This window comes from Cannabis sativa, chromosome 3, assembly GCF_029168945.1.
Source record: "Cannabis sativa cultivar Pink pepper isolate KNU-18-1 chromosome 3, ASM2916894v1, whole genome shotgun sequence".
Lineage (NCBI taxonomy): Eukaryota > Viridiplantae > Streptophyta > Magnoliopsida > Rosales > Cannabaceae > Cannabis > Cannabis sativa.
This window is the reverse complement of record NC_083603.1, coordinates 57,134,171-57,154,512: the sequence shown is the minus strand read 5'-3', so window position 1 is coordinate 57,154,512 and position 20,342 is coordinate 57,134,171. Positions and strand designations below refer to the sequence as shown.

Below are 20,342 nucleotides of genomic sequence, written 5' to 3'. Positions count from 1 at the left end.
ATACATTTAATCTACCACTATAAATACACCCTTGTGTAGTTTTTTAAAAATAAAATAGTTTTACATGCCTTTCATAAGTTGATTTTTAATTAAATAAATTATGCACACCATGTCTAATCATCTTTAATGAAAATACATCACTGTTTGCAGGAACACCGCCGCTTTGTCGACACTACCATATTCAATTTATCAAAGAAAAAAATGGATGATCCAGATATATGCGGACCCGGCTAGAATGAAAAGTGCAAAATACAAAAATTACACTATTGTCTCTATCAAAGAAACTGAAGATTGAAATCCACCAATGACTATCATTAGTTTTCTTATCTACATTTTTTAGACTAATGCTATCTTCAATTATCAACAATTTAGAGATTGACTTTTAATTTTCTTTTTATCTTGCCCCCATTTAAGTAATGTTTCTTTAAATATTGGAACATCAATTTTTAATTTATTTTTGGATTAACTTAAGAATATATTTCAACCATTAAGCTTTCTTAAACACTAATATATTGCATTCAGTATTCAATAATAATCTCACTTTCAAATAACATAGAAAAAACTTAATATAAAATTTAATGCACGTAGTTTTTTGCTAGTATATATATATATGTAAATATAAATTGTGAGGAAATATGCTAACATTTTTTATACATTTATTTTGTAACAACTTGATTATTAAACGCACACTCTTTTCTTAAGCAAGCCATCTTATAAACTCATATTTATATACATGGAAGAAGTCAGAAAGGAGCTATCTCTAGATTTTAAAGGAGATTAAATTACATTTTTTTTTTTCTTTTAAATAATTGGTCTTACATAAAAAAATAAAAATAAAAAATGTTACTAATCATTTAACAAATTTTAGAGGGGACTTGAGACCTCATACTCGGTGCTTTACATGGTTCTGTGTTTGTTTATACATAGAATCATATTTTTTTTGGTTAGAAATCTTTACAAAATACATCAAAAATTTGAAAATTAATTACAAAACTACATAAACATAATATTTTTTTTTACTTTAACTCTTTGAATTTTTTTATTTACAAAAGCACATCTTCAATAAAAATAATAAATAGTTTTTTAGTTGTTTTATAATTTATGTCTAATTGTATTACTGTTGTCATGAGATTATTTTTTGTTGCTTTATAATTTATTTATAGCTATCATAGTGTTGATTTATTATTGATTCTTTAGTTTTCTTATTTTTTGCTGAGAAAGTATATACATAAACATAATATTTTTTTTACTTTAACTCTTTGAATTTTTTTATTTACAAAAGCACATCTTCAATAAAAATAATAAATAGTTTTTTAGTTGTTTTATAATTTATGTCTAATTGTATTACCGTTGTCATGAGATTATTTTTTGTTGCTTTATAATTTATTTATAGCTATCATAGTGTTGATTTATTATTGATTCTTTAGTTTTCTTATTTTTTGCTGAGAAAGTATATGTTAGTAATTTTAAAACCTTAGAAGAGTATTTTTATAAATACTCTTTTAAACTTATAGATAACATAATTTGTAATTTTAGGTCGTAAAATCGTAAATAAAACATTAAAAAAAAATTAAAAATTCTTCTTTTTCTTGCAAAAATTTATATTAATAAAAGAGTGAATTTTTATTTATTTTTTATTTTTTTTGAGGTATACGTTTGCAAAATATGACTTTTGTGAAAAAAAAAATTATTTTATTGGATTTTTTTTTTTTAAAAAAATAAGATTTAAGTAATATAATGTAATAGGTTACTCATCCGGTTACCTTAAGGGTACCTGGTTACTCTTATTTAGGTTTTCCATATTTTTTTTTCAATTTTTTTTTTTGAATTTTCCCAATAATATAACTTTTTTTTGTTGAAATTAATAAAATAATTTTTCTTTTGAAAAAAGAAAAAGAAAACTATATTTTTGTACAGATGATATAAAAATCCATTAAATTTGTAATTTCATCTTAATAAAAGTTATATGGGAGTTGAGAATCTCTTTGTTTATCAAGATTTTTAGAAATTGATTATACAATAAATTAAGCTTAAAGAAGAAAGAAAGATTTTTACGTAGTTGAGACGTTAATGGGGTTTAGTTTATGAGTCAATATTATTGAGCTAGAAAAACTTCAAAGTATTCTTACACAAGTGTTCTTGCCATAGCTTAAGAGCCTAATTCTTAGCCTTTGATTGCGGAAATGATTTTCCAACCTTTTGCATGAAGGAATAACATTCTATTTATAGGCTAGAGTCGGGTATGGATGAACCCAGACCCAGTAGGATTTTAATGTATCAACTTGGCCCATTGATGCAGCAAAATACAATATATATTGACTTTGGGCCTGTTAGGTGAGGCCCGATTCACGAGATAACAGTCATTCATACGAGTGGGGACAGTTTGGTGATGACAGGTATCATGCGCAACCATGTTAGTACAAAGAATGTCAGAGAATATGGCGATGGACAAAAATATAGTTTCCTTTTGGTGGTGCGCACATTCTCTGGGTCTAACATATAGAACAAACTCCTAACACGGTGGGACCCTGTGTCAAATTATTTGATATTTATTGCATTTAAGACCACATTTATGAGTTATGGGTATTTTTGTAATTTTAACTTGACAAGAGTAAAAATCGTAATTTTATTATATATTGTGGTAATAGAATATATTATTATATAGTATGTTCATTTTTGTTTTATTGCATGTGATTTTTAATAAATTTATGCGGTATAGTCACAATCAGGTATTTTAGCTTGAATTTGGTTCAGGGTCCAAAATTTATGAGTTACGTGCTTAGGAAAATAACATGAAAAGTTTATTTAATTATATGATGATATGAGTACGTATGTGGATGTGAATTTATTAAATTTCCCATAATTGTTATTTGTATTGATTTTTAGCCTTAGGGGCAAAATGTTCATTTGATCAATTTTATTAAAATGAATTAAGTCATTTTGTTGAATGATTTAGAAAAGGAACAGTCAGGGCATTAAATGTTCAATGACGTGCCTCAAAGTTTTGAACTGCCGAAACTCAAAGCATGCAATTTTTCGAATTAGGCAAATACGATTATACCCTTAGGATCATTGAAAAAGTTCTTTTTAATTAAAAAATTACTTTTACTGGGCAATTGTTATACCCGAAATTTAGGTATGTACCAGAAGCTGACACGTACCCTACAAAAGGAATATGAATCAGTTCAAAGAGTATATATTAATTAAATTGCATTATTAAATATAATTTAACTAACTTATTCTAATTAATTAAAGTTGATAAAAATATTCAAACTTGTTGACTACATAGGCATATGCGAGATAAGAATAATAACTATTAGCTCATTTAGTTTATGAGACAATATGTCCACCACGGGATAAACAGAGTAATAAAGATGTACAAGGCGAGACACGAAAGGTCTTACTAGCTGTTGACTCACATACACGAGCAGGGTGAAAATAACTACACTCAATCATCTCGTGTTCTACACGACGTAATAGTCATCTCTCGCATCATCACTACAATAGGAGGGTACTGCGAGATGAAGCGTATCTACACTTACTATTTTTTTTCTCTCAAGATAGATAAGAAAGATAACTCAAATTCGACGAGAAACAACCTTCTTTGTCAGCATAGTCGTTTAAAGGATAAAGATAAGGAGCAGTTGAGTAGTTGTTAAATATTATCCCATGTGCAAATAAATGAAACGTGGGGAATGTCCATGTTTCATGAGCAGTTGAAAATGAATCGATCTCAATAAAAATAAATGCCAACCTATACACCTATAAATAGGAATAGAATCTATGGGAAAAGGAACGACAAAAAAAAAAAAAAGAAGAGAAAATTCGATTGTTTATTTTTACTAAGATTATACTTTGTATTTAAATAACTATCCCTAATAATATGGACTCGTGGAGTATATAAATTTTAACTACAAAACCACATAAAATATCTGGTGTTTATTATTATTATTATTAAATTCTGTAGTAAATTTATTACAAAACAAGCTATATATTTGATTAACGAAAATCTGCGTTAACAACCAAAAATATATACATGTCTTTCTTTATTATTTTCTTAAATAAATAAAAAAAAAATGTATGATATTTTTCAGAAAATTAATAATTATTATGGTTAATCTAAAATTTTAATTAACAACAAATTTTGAATATTATTATTTTTTATAAATAGCATTTAAATTAAATATTTTTTTAATGAAAAATTATGTTGTTTATTGAATAACATCTAAAAAAATTAATCATATTACTAAAAATATACATAACGAAAATACTAACTAAGAATAAGTATACGTGCATTGAACGTAATATTAACCTATTCATTATAAAAACAATATTTTAAACGGATTAACCCGACCAAACCAACAAAATTATTGGGCGAGTAAAACTATTTCTAATTTTTAATTAGGTGGGTTACAATTATAAATTTGTAGCCCAATATTTATATTGGTTTGGTAAAAATATACCATAACTCCACCAAACCAATTGGTGTGCGCTCCTAATATGAATGACACATCAGTCATATCAGTATTTTGTTAGTCGCATGAAATATAGGATTTATTTTAAGTTTTATTTCATGTAGCTAACAAAATACTGAAATGGTTGATGTCATTGGCATGACGGTAATTAAAAAAAATAATTTATTTTTATTTATAAATTGTTAATGAGGAAATGATTTTATTCTACAAAAAATTACATATGTAACACTGACATGATAATAATACATTATTCATAATATTTGGTTTGTGATAAAACTTAACAAAGTCTTATAATTTAATATTGTAAATAGTTTTAAAAAAAAATATTTAACAGACAAATATTTGAAAGCTCAATTTAATTGAAGTAATATTTTAGAGTAAATATCATAAAATATTATAATAATTATTAATGCATTATAAATTTTTGTATTTCTAAATATCTATAAATTTATAACATTTTTTTAATATATATTCAATAAAATTATAAATTCTAGACATTGATTTTTTTATTATAATCAAATAATAAGAATTAATATGCAGAACAAAAAAGTATCAATTCTTGTTAAAAAAAAAGATTAATTTTAATATCAAATATTTCTCAAAAACAATTATTTTTTAAATCAAATAAATTTGAATGACTACGTTTTTTTGACGAATTATTAATATTATTTCAATTCACTATTTTTTTTTATATAATTTTTGAACTAGAAAAGAAACAAAAAGAACTGGGCTATTTTATTACTAAGTGCAATTACACATACTTAATTTGTTACTCAACTTAACACTTATGAAATCGTACTTTGCACAAAATTCTAAGTTTTTATAAACCATTTCAACCGTTGATTACCCCATTAAATAAAATATTATAGAATCAATCACTACCACTAATTGCTGAAAATATAAAATGAAATGTCAAGAATGGGATTCGAACCCATGCCCTTTCGGACCAGTACCTGAAACTGGCGCCTTAGACCAACTCGGCCATCTTGACTGCATACTCATTCATTATATTATTATTATAAACATATATAAAACCATTCACATTCACTTATCACTTCAATGCTTCCTCCTTCCAAACTCCATCATATAATCTCTCATCTAAGAATTTGCTGATTTTTTTTTTTTTTAATGCACCACATGTTGAATGACTGAAATGAATGCAATTTATAATAAACATTCAAGAGTTCATTTTTATAGCCTTGAGGCCTTGAGATTTAATATAAATCCGGATTAAAAATTTTCAAGGTAAAGAAAGAATAACAGAAACTAGAAGATAATTATCCATCTTCCAAAAAATGTCAATAAAGTGGAGTTACATCCCAACCCATTGTCCCATTTATATTTTTCTCTAATTACACAAGAGATTGAGAGAAAAAAAAAAAGAAAAAAACCTTGAGCTATTTCATTCCTTCCCAATAATTTTATTAAATCTGGGTTGAATCACTGAAAGAATCATTCTCATCCGTTTCAACTAAAATGATTTCTATGATTTCTCATGTCATACAATACAAGGCTACTCTCATATAAATCCTGCTAAAATGAAAGTTTAGTATGTACCATAATAAGGCTCTTTTCGTTCTTCATTTCTTTTCAAGGAAAATGAGGGTAACTATGGTTGAATCTTATTAACAAATAGATTTTTCTCAATAAGGATTTGATGGCATAGAAGCAGAATTACACTCTACAAGTACACCGAGCTTAGCAAGAGCTAACCTCTCAATACAGCTGGAGCTCCAAAACTCTTTTACACTTGCAGCCTTTTTACTTTGAACTTTTGGTTTCGTGTTCCGCAAAGCACACTGTAAAGATGTATAATATATCTATTTAATTGGTTATTCACTAGTTAAAAATTAAAGCTTCAACTAATAGCATGAGAAGACCTGATTGGAAGCCTTTTCTTCAGTATCTTTTTATCTCTAATTTCGTCATATAGAGTTTCATAAACAGAATTAAGTTATATGATTCTTCTTCAGCAAATCTTCCACAAGAATTTTTGGCGCTGCTATCTCCCTTTTATCAGCCTCAAAGATTGTATCCACAACCTCCAGAACAATTCCTTTGCGCACCATAAGGCGGATGATGCCAACAGCCTCAGGAATTCTATGTTTCACACAAAGACTATTCAGCACCCTTCCAAATGTCATTAGCAGGGAAAGAAATCCCTTCTCAATCTTTTCAATAAGGAAATCATAACCAAAGTCAGTATTACCTGTTGGAAATTATTTTACCAGGATCTTAGATTTACTCACAAGTATGTTGTTTAAACATCCTAAATAAGAACTTTCTAAAACGATAAATTAAACACATATAAAGTTAAGAAAACCTTACATTGATGCAGTGGAATTAATGTCTCCTTCCACTTAGATCTCTAACCCGTGATTCCTTTCTGTAGCAGAGTATAATCAAGATCTGAGCCCGAATGTCCTTCTTCTTCAAGTTTTGATCCTTCACAGTCTTCCAATCTATGATTGAGTTACTGCTTGCTGTGTGTGGGCACTTACTCTTTCACTGGGGTCACGAAAAAGATGAAGAAGAAAAGAGAGAGGGTTTCGGCCAAGGTGTAGAAAGTGGGGAAGGCTCAGTTTTCTGAAGAGAGAAATTTCTGTCAGAAAAGGTTATTCAAAGATGTGTATTTGACTGAGCCATCACTTTCTATTTATAGGCAACTACTAGGTTTAGGTTTAGAATTATTTGGCATTAAAATAATGAAAATATTAATTTGAAAAATCAACTTAAGTGGCCGGCCATGGTGTTGTAATGGGCCTCACTTAATATTGCAATTTTATCAAATTTTATCTCTATTTTCTCAAAAACGCCAATTTTCCAATTCTAACCTTTTAAATGCCAAAACTAATTATTTAATAACTAAAATAGATTATTAAATAATATTGACATTTAATTTAATTATTAATTAGACATATAAATTCCATTAATAAATAAATAAACCTAGAAAACTCTTTTCTTTACAATTTCACCCCTGCTTAGTGAAAATTCATAAAATTAGACATAGTCTAACTTTAGAATTATAATTGATCAATCACGAATCAATTAATGAGTCTTACAAGCAGAATATTCTCAACTAGAATGGGGACCATGGATCTATATGCTGAGCTTCCAATAAGTGAACCAAATTTACCAAGTAAATTCTTACTTATTAATTCTTCGTTGAATCCACTCTTAGAACTTAGAATTGCACTCTCAGACTTATATAGAGCATATTGTATGTTCCACGATATCAATATACTATCTCATTTAACCATTGTTATAATCTTATTGTGATTTAAAGATCCTCTATATAGATGATCTACATCGAGATGGGATTTCTTTACCGTTCTCACCCCTCAATGTATTTTGCCCCTTAAAACACTTAGCTACCTGTAAATGGTGTTTAGTGATCTAATTATTAGTCAGTTAAACAAGAGCTCATCCATCTACTTCTATTTGCTAAGCTCGAAGGGAATCATCACTTGACTTCTATACACCAGTAGAAGCTATAGATTCCATATTTATGTTCAGCACTCCCACTCAATCATACTATCATGTTCCCAAAATATACGTATCACCCTGACCCAAAAGTAGGCTTAACTAATAAATCAAAGAACATGAATAGCACTCCTGAGTTGAGCCTAAGCATATCAGGATTTAGATTCTTTTAATCTTAAGATCAACTACTGATATTGACTTGGAAAGATATGTATAACGGTAAGTTTGTAATATCTTAACTTAGTTGCAATATCGGTCCAGTCCAATGTATACTCCATACATTCGAAACTAGTATACTTTACTAATGTCCTGGAAAGAACATAACACTTACTCCAAGTGTAAGTATACATCATCGCTGATTATCACATTAGTGTAAATCCAATAACACTGATGAAACAGGGACCAAAACTTTTGATTCATATGATCACAATCACATTCCACTGTGTTGACGATACTGTAATTGTGAATAAACATATGATCTGGATTTAACTGATTTTGTGTGTATGAATGTAATAAACATATTAAACATATTAAACCATTAGCATGTAAAATTCATGCAAACATCAATCACTTCTAATTTCTTATATTGATAACTAATCAGATTGTAAAGAGTTTTATTTAGGGCATAAAACCCAACATTACCTACTCTCAAGAATCCATCAATCATGACTCGGTAAGTGTAACTGTCTGGATCAGTGCCTTTTTCACCCATTTCACTAAATAGCTTTTGTGCCATGCCAACCTTCAGTTTTCCACAGAAAGCATTGATCATAATATTATACGATGAAGTTGTATGAGAAACCTTAAATTCTTGTTCAGCTCTTCTAAATAGTTTGTATGCTCCATCCAAATCCCCATTATCGCAGAGACCATTAATCAATGTACCAAAGTAAACAATATCTAGGGCTAATCCCTTATCTTGAATTTCATCAAGCAAGTCCAGTGCTTCACTTATTTTCCGAGCTTTGCAAAGGCTTTCTACAAGTATGTTGTACATAATGATGTTAGGGGCACATCCTTTCCCCAACATTGCTCTAAACATTTCCATCACATCTTCGTTCCTTGCAGCCTTGCAAAGACCATTCAATAGAGTGTTATATGCTATCACATCAGGTGTAACACCATGACTCCACATGCTACTTACTCCCTCAATGGCATCATCCAAATTCAACTGTTTACAGTAACCATCAATCAATGTATTAAAGGTAAAAACATCATGAAGACAACCTTTAGAAATAGCATCATTCATAAGTTTACTTGCATCAGAAACACACCCCATCTTGCACAACCCATTTATAACTAAATTAAAAGTCCATATATCAGGGTTACAGACATTTTCTGACATATCATTCATCAGCTGCAAGGCTTGCAAAATAAGCCCGTGCTGAGACAACCCTCTGATCACAGTATTATACAAAACAATACTTGGCTTTTAGCCCTTTCCCAAAGCCTCAGGAAATACATCCATGGAACGGTCTATATCACCCTCCTGCCACAAACCATTGATTAATGAGCAATATGTGAACTCATCAGGCACAAAGCCCTTATAAGTTGCATCTTTCAGAAGATTATCTGCATCTTGGATCTTACCCTGTTTGCAATATCCATCAATGATAGTGTTGTAGGTAAATCAATCAAGTTCAAGTCCATCATTCACCATTGTATGAAGATAGCACTCAGCTTTATCAACCTCAGACTTTTTACACAAACCACAAATCAATGTATTATATGTAACAACATCAGGAGTTAGGCCTTCCCTCTTTACTCCATCTAAAAATCTGATAGCTTCACTAACCTTTTTAGCAAAGTCCTTGAATGAAAATATTGAATGTAAACAAATTTGGAGATACCCCCCTCTTATAAACCTTGTTAAAAAGTTTTTCACTCTCTCGAACATCCCCTTTCTTAGCAAAAGTATGTATAAGCTTATTGAATGTTGTAATATTTGGACAGAAACCTTGAGAAAGCATGTTCACAAATAATTCATAAGCCTCAGCACAAAAGTCTTCTTTATAAAATCCACTGATGACCGTACAACATGCAACTGCATTAAACTCACAACCCGGGGAAGGCATGTTATTGAGAAGCCTCAATGCAGCATAAGGCCTATTAGTCCTACAGAATGACTTGATCCTAATTGTATAAGTATATACATCTGGTTCGATTCCTTTATCTTTCATCCTCATATACACTTTGTGGGCTTGATTAAAATATCCAGCCTCAATGAGTAAATTCATGACTGCATTATAAGACTGCACTGAAGGTTCACAATTATAAAAATCCATCCTCTCGAAAATATTAACAGCTTCTTGAACCTTACCTGTTCTTCCATAGTTTCTCATGGCTCCAATATACACTCCTTCGAGTAAACCATTATCCACGTTCATTCTCATCTCTAAGAGTAACCGTTCCATAGCTTCAAACTCCCCATGAAAGCCAAGCTTATCAACCATACATTTGTAAGTAAGAAAAGTATGCTTAAATCCATCTTCCCTTTTCACTGAGTTGAACATTTCAAGTGCTTTCAGTGGATCCCTTTGGTACTTTACCACAGAGGCAACATGTTTGGGAAGTAAAGAAGCATAACCCATTTCAAAATCTGTACTATAATCACTAATAAACTCTAAAGCCCAGAAAAATTTAACCCTTTCCCTATCAAATCTTCAGCAACTTCAAGGTTCTAGAGGTACATTAAAATAGAAAATGGTATGCTTCATACTTAAAAGGCACATAAATTTTTCTCTTTGTAAGCTGCAACACTAATACAAAGACAAAAATATTATCACCAGCTGAGAATTATACATGTGTTTGGAAAACCTAAGCGGAACTGGAACTAAACATCTCATTGTCACCAATCCTGATGATAAAAATGAAAATTTTCTCAAAAGAGTAAAGCATTACACCTGAGAACGCAATGTCGTTAACTCAATTTGGGGATATTAAAACTTGTCTAGGGTTTGAAGAGACATAAACTGTAAGGGGCTTCTCTGCAGTGAGTTCATGAACACCACAATACACTAGCTACTTATATAATTCCACGTCATCAACTATGATTATCTTTGTTACGTGGCAAATGAAAAATGCAGCTGCATGGTGATTATGTAGTACCGCGACGTATGAAATCACGAGTCCCTTCTTTTTTTTTCTTAGCTGAATATTACCGATCGCTTCGTTGCCAAAAGCCCATGGAAACTTAGGCCATAATAGCAGAGGAAGTGTTTTTCGATTCGCGGAGGAGAAAACATGACAGAATCGACGGGACAATGGTTGCAGTATTCGTTGATCGATCTATGCCAAAAGATGGAAACGGGTATGGCTTTGGACTCGGATATGATTTCGGGTTTAGTCTCCTACTATGAGCTCGCTGATCCTCAAGACGCCAAAGAATATCTCGACGTAATTTCCCACTTTTTTTTTTCTCTCGCTTTCTTTCCATCCAAACTGGTTCCTGAAATCTAGTTTATAGCGCAGAATCTTTGAATTGAATTTTCATGGCTGAGATTTGTTAAATTTCATTACTTAGGCATTGATAGTTCTTGGTTATTGAAATATTACGATACAACCATGCACGATTGAATTGTTGTTGAAATGAGTTTATTTAATTTGTTTTTCATGCATTCAATTTTGTTTGAGTTTTGCCTCTAGGTTGCCATTGTTGTTGGGTGTTGTGTAGTTGAATGAGTTTCGACAAAGCAAAGATATGAGTTGAGTATCCTTTCCTTGACCTTAATGGATTCCTCTTCACCTTTTAATGTGAAATTATAGTTTGTTTGATCACATTCTTGTATTAGACACAAGTTAAGCATATGAGGAGAAAGTGATCATGTATTATTTGAATGTGCTAGCATTGGTTGACATTCCATGTAGTTCTGTGCACAACAATGGTCAGGTCAGTGTACATTTTTCCTTTTTCCAAGCTATAAGAAGTTTGAAACATCTCCAATTTCTGCTGCAGAATATTATTGGACAGGAGGCTAGAAAATCTGTAACTGATGAGTATTTACAGAGAAGAGGCTACGTAGATCCCCACAACTCTAACCAAAGTGTTTCAACTTCTCAATTTCAAGCTGTTACGAAAATTTATAATCACTACGCAAGTATACGCAATCAAGTAATAAACTCACACAGGTGAGGTCGAACCACAGGGAATTGGACTAATTACTACTAAATTATACTATTGATTCTATCTGGCAAAAGAATACTTTAAATAAGACGATTCAGAAAATTAAAAATAACAAAGGAAGATTAATCAAGATAAGAAAATAGGGAGACGAATCCTGTTGTTAAGTTACCAATGTTAATGTCTAATTGCTATCCTTCTCTTGAAGTGAATGACAGATTATGAATTAACCTAGCTCTTTTCAGATCTTCTAGGTTCTAAATCTCATGCTCTCTAATTAATCTCTTAATTAAACTAACATGAAATCAGCATTAAGCAATAATCTAAATGTCACAAAGGCTATGTAAATACTTTCGTTTCACATCAAAACCTAGACTATCCAATTTTAGCATTCTCAATTCTCACTTTTCAGATTTCGAATTGAGATCATAAAACATGTAAAAGGTGATCAATCTTGCACATGGAAATTAAACACAAATATGAATAGTGTTCACAATCAAGATGGAGGAATGGCAATTATTCATTAACTAGGAAAAACTTAAACAACATTCATCATTCTCCCTAAATAGGAGTTTAGTTCAAAACATCCATAATCAAATCCATAATTAACATTGAAATAGAAAAGAACATAGAAAAATTAAAGAGAAGAGAAAGAACTAGTTGAAGCAATTGATCCGGGTCGCCACAAGCCGCTCTTCTAGCCTCCTCCTTTGTTTCTAGGGTTCCAATTCTGAATAAACCCTAATTTTCACGAACTCCCTCTATTTAAACCAATTCTCATCTTTAAAATTCGTAAAATTACGAAACTGCCCAAAAATCCCGTCACTGGGTCCCCGTCGCGACTGGCAATGCCCCCGTCACGACGGGGTTGAACTTCGATTTCTTAAAAATTTCTCTGCCAGTTCCCGTCGCGACTGGCATGTTTCCCGTCGCGACTGGAACAGGCAGCGACACAATTTTTGGTTTTTCTTCTCGATTCTTTCACCACTTTTCCTCAATTCTTGTACATACTTTCTTTAAACACCCGAGGACCTGAAACAAAAGAATCAAGCGTAATATAGTCCTAAAACTAGAAACAAAGAGTGAAAACTAACCGAAAATAAGACCCAAAACTTAGACTAAAATTAGCCTAACAATTTCCCCCAAACTAGATTCTTACTCGCGCTCGAGTAAGATAAATGCTACTAACTACTAATCTACTAACTACGCTATAAGATAATCACAACACTACTGCTCATGTACTGTTCTCTTCCATTACTCAAACTAGAATTTTAATTCCACCAACTCTAACAATTAATTTAGATGCTCAGTTTTTCACATGCTGCACAAACACAAGATGACTTCACAATCGAAACAATGTTATAATGGTTTTACTCTTTCCAACCATTCCACTACCCGATAACTCATATGCTTGCATGCTTACCTCTCTCCACTAATGTTGACAACATCCTTTCAGAATCAATAGGGCTTTTTGAGGTTTATAAAGTATGGCTTAGATATTTGGAAAATGAAAAACAATTTTGGCTAAAGATATCATAAGCACAAAAATAACCCACAAGCTTCTTCTAATTTCAAATTTTCCAAAATGTTCCCACAACTAACCAAGATTGAGAATTTTTTTTTTCTTTTCCCAACATCACTGAATTTTATTATCTTTCTTGAATCATATATATATTTTTTTTCAATATATTCTTTTTCAGTGATATTGATCTTACAACTTATATTTTTTTTTCTCAATCTTGCACGTTTTTTTTTCTATCTTCTCTCACACCATGCATTTTGCTCCCCCAAACTAATTATATAGCTTATGGTATCATTGATAAAATAGTGAGGACAAAATTTAACAGTGTGGATACATATTTCGATTCAACAGGTGAAGAATAAAACAAGTTTAGGCTCAAGAGGGTTAACTAAGGATAATCATTTCATGGTAGGCTTGAAAGGCTCAAACTATCCAACAAATGCCTAAATCATATTCCTATTGAATGTTGTCAAGGATTTCGCCTCAAAAGAATAAGACATGCAAGTTCTAAGCTATCCTGTCAATCTTACCACAAACCATAGTAAAACAATTATAACATATTTCACAGATCGTCAAATTGCATTCTTACCCATGTTTCTAAGCATCCAAACTAATCCAAAGAGTTAAGAGAATTAAGCACACAGTTATTTTGCAATTTTAGAGCACATTACATTAAACAAAGAAAGACACAGTTATCTTTTATCTTATTGCCATTCCTAACTAAAACAGAAAACTAAAGCAGAAAATTAAAAATGCAGAAAATAAAATTTTTAAATCCCTCCCCCCAAACTAAAGATTCACATTGTCCCCAATGTGTTATTATACTAAAGGTGAGAAGGACTTACCTGAAACCCCATCAGAAGGGGTTTGGCCTCAATACTGCTTCAAATTGGATCAAGTCCACCTCTTGCATCCAATAGGGTCCTTGTACCAAATGAAGAAAATTGACCTCCAATGTTGCTAATTTTAGAATTTTGCACAAGAGTAAGTTCACTTTTAAAATTACCACACATGAATCTTTTACAACGACGCCGAATCGTTCGAAGTCTCTCTTTAGGCTTTGCTCTCTTCTTATCATCTTTAACAAAAGAATCCTTCACCATCTCAATCTTGCAACAGGTAGGAATGTCGGTTGGGGTAAAAACATTAAAATTGACCTCTTCATCTTGCACTCGCAACTTTAACTCCCCCTTTTGAACATCTATTAGTGCTCGACCCGTGGCTAAGAATGGTCTTCCCAAAATAATGGGAATAGTTGAATCTTCCTCCATATCAAGAATTAGGAAATCAGCAGGGAAGATAAACTTACCAACCTTCACCAGTACATCTTCAATTATCCCACGAGGATGAGTCAAAGAACGATCCGCCAGTTGTAAAGTCACTGTTGTAGGCTTTGCTTTTCCCAATCCTAGCCTTTTGAAGAGAGACAAGGGCATTAGATTAATGCTTGCTCCCAGATCACATAGAGCTTTAGTTTCCACCGAACCCCCTATAGAGCATGGAATATCGAAACTACCCGGATCTTTAAGCTTGGGCGGTAGTTTCTTTTGCAAAATGGCGCTACACTCCTCAGTTAATGCCACTGTTTCATAGTCCTCCAATTTTCTCTTCTTAGACAATATCTCCTTCATGAACTTCACATAACGGGGCATTTGTTCCAAGGCTTCAGCAAAAGGAATGTTGATGTGTAGTCTTTTAAAGACCTCTAGAAATTTTGTGAACTGCTTGTCTAGATTGGTCTTTCGGAGTCTCTGAGGATAGGGTATTTTCACATGATGATCAATACTGATTGGTGGAGACTGCTGTGGTGGTGCTGGACTATCAGTAATCTTCTTATCTGATGATGCTTGAGTTGGTGTTGTTTGAACTTTAATCTCTTCATCCACTGATTGTATCATCTCAGGCCCATCATATTTCTTTCCACTCCTTAAGGAAATTGCTTTACATTGCTCTTTTCCTTTTGCATCATTAGTGCTAGGCGAATTTCCTTGAGCTTGTTTTTCCACTTGAGTAGCCAATTGTTCCATTTGAGTTTCTAGAGTTTTAATAGAGGCTCTAGTTTCCATCATGAATTGGAGCAATAAATCAGCTTGGATAGTGGAGCCTCCACTAGAACTTTGTTGTCGCAGCTGTTGTTGGTTTTGTTGGGGCTGGTTTCTCTGCTGGTAGAACCCATGTTGGTTGTGCCCATAATTATTGTTTTGGGAATAGTTTCCAATGGCTTTTGCTTGATTCATTGGCAAATCATCCACATCTGCCTGACACTCAGAAAAGTGATGGGGACCTCCACATATCTCACAAACCACTTGAGCTTGTTTGGCTTGCACTGCGATCAGCTTTGTTAGGGTCTCAACCTGAGCTGTCAGCTTTGTAATGGCATCCACCTCTAGCACACCAGCTACCTTCTTAGTTTGACTCCTTTCAGTTGGCCACTGCTGATTGTTTAGAGCCATCTCCTCCAATAGATCATAAGCCTCATTAGCACTCTTTCTCATAAAGGCTCCACCAGCTGCTGCATCTATTAGAGTTCTAGTATTACCAACCAACCCGTTATAGAAATTATGAACCAGCATCCACTTCTCAATACCATGATGAGGACACTTTCTGATTAAGTCCTTGAACCTCTCCCAAGACTCATAGAGAGACTCATTCTCTTGTTGACAGAAATTGTTGATCTCTCCTCGCAGCTTAGCAGACTTTGCTGGGGGAAAGAACTTAGACAAAAATTTAGTTGCTACGTCTGTCCATGTTGCTATGGAATTTGGTGGCAAGGAGATTAACCAACTCTTGGCTCTTTCTCTAAGTGAGAATGGAAACAATCTCAAACGAATGGCATCATCACTAGCTCCATTGACTTTAAAAGTCTCACAAAGTTCCATGAAGTTCGAGAGATGCAGATTAGGATCTTCAGAAGGGAGGCCACCAAACTGAACTGAAGACTGCACCATTTGAAGGATGGCAGGTTTAATCTCAAAGTTGTTTGCATCCACTGCCGGTGGCCTGATACATGACTGCACTCCCGTCAGAGTAGGGAGAATGTAATCTCTCAAGCTACGGCCATTAGCTTGATCTTCCACGGCGCCTCCATTATTACCGTTATTACCCCCATTGTTTCCAGCATTATTGTTCACATTGGCAGCCATGATTTCTGATGTTTCAGCAGTTGCTGAAACTCTTTCTTGCCTCTTGTTCTTTCAATTCCTCCTGCAAGTTTTCTCGATTTCAGGATCAACTGGTAATATGACTGCTTGTCCTTGACGGCGCATACACTTAGGATTCCTGAAATAGATCAAGAAAATATTGCAAGAAAAAGGTTAGAAAATCAGCAAGAGAAAATATACCAAAGTAGAAGTTAGTATAATTTTGGGTAATATTAATCTTTATACAATTCCCCGGCAACGGCGCCAAAAACTTGTTACGAAAATTTATAATCACTACGCAAGTATACGCAATCAAGTAGTAAACTCACACAGGTGAGGTCGAACCACAGGGAATTGGACTAATTACTACTAAATTATACTATTGATTCTATCTGGCAAAAGAATACTTTAAATAAGACGATTCAGAAAATTAAAAATAACAAAGGAAGATTAATGAAGATAAGAAAATAGGGAGACGAATCCTGTTGTTAAGTTACCAATGTTAATGTCTAATTGCTATCCTTCTCTTGAAGTGAATGACAGATTATGAATTAACCTAGCTCTTTTCAGATCTTCTAGGTTCTAAATCTCATGCTCTCTAATTAATCTCTTAATTAAACTAACATGAAATCAGCATTAAGCAATAATCTAAATGTCACAAAGGCTATGTAAATACTTTCGTTTCACATCAAAACCTAGACTATCCAATTTTAGCATTCTCAATTCTCACTTTTCAGATTTCGAATTGAGATCATAAAACATGTAAAAGGTGATCAATCTTGCACATGGAAATTAAACACAAATATGAATAGTGTTCACAATCAAGATGGAGGAATGACAATTATTCATTAACTAGGAAAAACTTAAACAACATTCATCATTCTCCCTAAATAGGAGTTTAGTTCAAAACATCCATAATCAAATCCATAATTAACATTGAAATAGAAAAGAACATAGAAAAATTAAAGAGAAGAGAAAGAACTAGTTGAAGCAATTGATCCGGGTCGCCACAAGCCGCTCTTCTAGCCTCCTCCTTTGTTTCTAGGGTTCCAATTCTGAATAAACCCTAATTTTCACGAACTCCCTCTATTTAAACCAATTCTCATCTTTAAAATTCGTGAAATTATGAAACTGCCCAAAAATCCCGTCACTGGGTCCCCGTCGCGACTGGCAATGCCCCCGTCGCGACGGGGTTGAACTTCGATTTCTTAAAAATTTCTCTGCCAGTTCCCGTCGCGACTTGCATGTTTCCCGTCGCGACTGGAACAGGCAGCGACACAATTTTTGGTTTTTCTTCCCGATTCTTTCACCACTTTTCCTCAATTCTTGTACATACTTTCTTTAAACACCCGAGGACCTGAAACAAAAGAATCAAGCGTAATATAGTCCTAAAACTAGAAACAAAGAGTGAAAACTAACCGAAAATAAGACCCAAAACTTAGACTAAAATTAGCCTAACACAAGCGTATGTCAAGCCACCATCAGAAAAAGTTTCTGGTAGCGGAAGCAAAAAACCTTTGAGAACACCCAAAGTTGTTACAGCCCCTAGTAATCAGACAAAATCTAAAAAGAATGCAGCTTCTTCTCAGCAGGGTAATCGAGTTTTAGCTGAGTCCAGTGACTCGAAAGCTATGCAAAACGGGAACCAAAGTAATAATAATAACAACAAAAAGAAGAAAGCTGGGAAAGTTATTTCACTTGCAGAGGCTGCAAAAGGATCCATTATATTCCAACAGGGTAAACCATGCTCGTGCCAAGCCCATCAGCATAGACTAATTAGCAATTGCTTGTCTTGTGGGAAGATAGTATGTGAAAAAGAGGGGGAGGGTCCTTGCAGCTTCTGCGGTTCTCTTGTGCTCGGGAAAGGGAGCAAATACGCTAGTTTAGATGAAAGTCTGCCTCTCATATCAGATGCTGGAGCTGTAGCTGAAGCCTATGCTAAAAGACTTGTTGATTATGATCGAAACTATGCAGCTCGTACAACTGTTATTGATGACCAAAGTGATTACTATGAGATGGAGGGTAACAACTGGCTGTCAATGGAGGTAAATTTGATATTATCTGACTACAAGGACTCATTTATGTATCAGTGTATTTGTTGATAGATTCACTTAAAGACTTTTCTCAATGATTCTTCATTCTGTCCTTTTCCATTTACAGGAGAAGGAGCTCTTGAGGAAAAAGTGTGAGGAGATTGAAGAAGAAGAGAAGGCAAAGCAAAATAGAGTGGTTGTGACATTTGACTTGGTTGGCCACAAGGTGTTAGATTTTTCCAAATGGTCATCCTTTTTTGGCATAATGATAATCTGAAAAAGATAACAAAAAATCATTTATCCTTTTAAAATTCACATATGTTCCTTCAACTATGATAATGGAAATATTAACAAAAGGACAGTAATTAACACCTTTAAGACACCCAAATTATTAGGGCCTTCCCTACTTTAATTAGAACAACATAACTTCTTTTCGTTCTAATGTGTCGTTCTTCTTATTATAGTTCTAGTTTTTATCTTCTCTGAGGTGAAGCAATAATGATGATTGACACGATTATGATAGTGTCCCTCATTATAAACCTGCTCTGCTGATGTTAATATGCATAATATTGATCATTAAGGAGTGAAAGAAGACAAGAAGGATTAGAGTAGATGAGGACAGTGGTGGTGAGCTGAGCTTGGATTTGGAGGAGACTACGGCTAAAGAAAATGGTGGATTTTAGGTGGGGAAGATTGTTCAATCTTAGGAGGTGAAACAGTGGATTCATCAAATCAAGCACCTCAAAGTTGGCGGTTTAGTCCTTTAAAAATTCAATTGTCATGAAGATGATAACTGCTAACTGACAAGGCACCCACATTTCTTCTTCACGAATCATAGATGCAAACAAATGTGAATGAATACCTTTTACGACATTTTGAAATAAAACATTTAAATAACATATTGTGATATTGGATTGTATTATGCGTGTGTCAAATAACATATTTTTCAACTCTAATTTGTATGATATATATTAAATAATTATTGTTGTAAATTCAGCAACAATAACACAAAGAATTCAATCTAAAACCTGCATTAAATCAACAACTTGAACATCAATAACATACACAAAATAAACCAGTTAACAACACAAAGTAACAAAATAGAATTGAACTAGAAGGAGACAACAAGATTTATCCTGGTTCCGGTCCTAGAGATCAATTCGATCTCTGGCCATACTCCAGCTGAGAAAACATTACCAATTCTTTCATTAACATGGAGAATAAGAGAGCAGTAATACAAGCACCAATTCAAGAGCAACACAGCTCTGCAACACTCGAGAAAAACACAAGAGAAACAGTCTTAGTTTCTCAACTCCTACCCGAGTACATCTGTTCTTGACCCCTTCAAGAACATGGTTTCACAGCTTAAAAAACTAAGCACTCACTCTCTAAACTCTCTCTTTTTTGAAAGGAAAATCAAACTTTATTAACCTTCAAATTCTGTCACCAACATAGGCAACAACTCTGTTGGGATATTTCCCATACTGAAAATACAATCAGGATAAAATGAAGATGCCCTTGCAAATTCATGAGCGACTCTATTAGCTGACCACTTAATAAAACAAAAAT

The 20,342-nt window shown here is 33.0% G+C and overlaps 1 protein-coding gene, 2 non-coding genes and 1 pseudogene across 3 annotated transcripts; 2 read left to right on the top strand and 2 right to left on the bottom strand.

Moving 5' to 3' along the window:
* Positions 1-5,385: 5,385 nt before the first annotated feature.
* On the bottom strand, positions 5,386-5,466 carry TRNAL-CAG (transfer RNA leucine (anticodon CAG)). The gene has a single exon. It is a non-coding gene; the product is annotated as a tRNA-Leu (tRNA).
* Positions 5,467-6,140: 674 nt separating this feature from the next.
* Positions 6,141-10,586, bottom strand: LOC133035481 (putative pentatricopeptide repeat-containing protein At1g74580; annotated as a pseudogene).
* A 5,597-nt stretch (positions 10,587-16,183) lies between these two features.
* On the top strand, positions 16,184-16,290 carry LOC133036382 (small nucleolar RNA R71). The gene has a single exon (XR_009687041.1). It is a non-coding gene; the product is annotated as a small nucleolar RNA R71 (small nucleolar RNA).
* A 2,081-nt stretch (positions 16,291-18,371) lies between these two features.
* On the top strand, positions 18,372-19,050 carry LOC115710517 (uncharacterized). The gene is made up of 2 exons (XM_061112697.1): positions 18,372-18,785; positions 18,901-19,050. The coding sequence occupies exons 1-2, from the start codon at positions 18,372-18,374 to the stop codon at positions 19,048-19,050; spliced, it is 564 nt and encodes a 187-aa protein (XP_060968680.1).
* Positions 19,051-20,342: the final 1,292 nt, after the last annotated feature.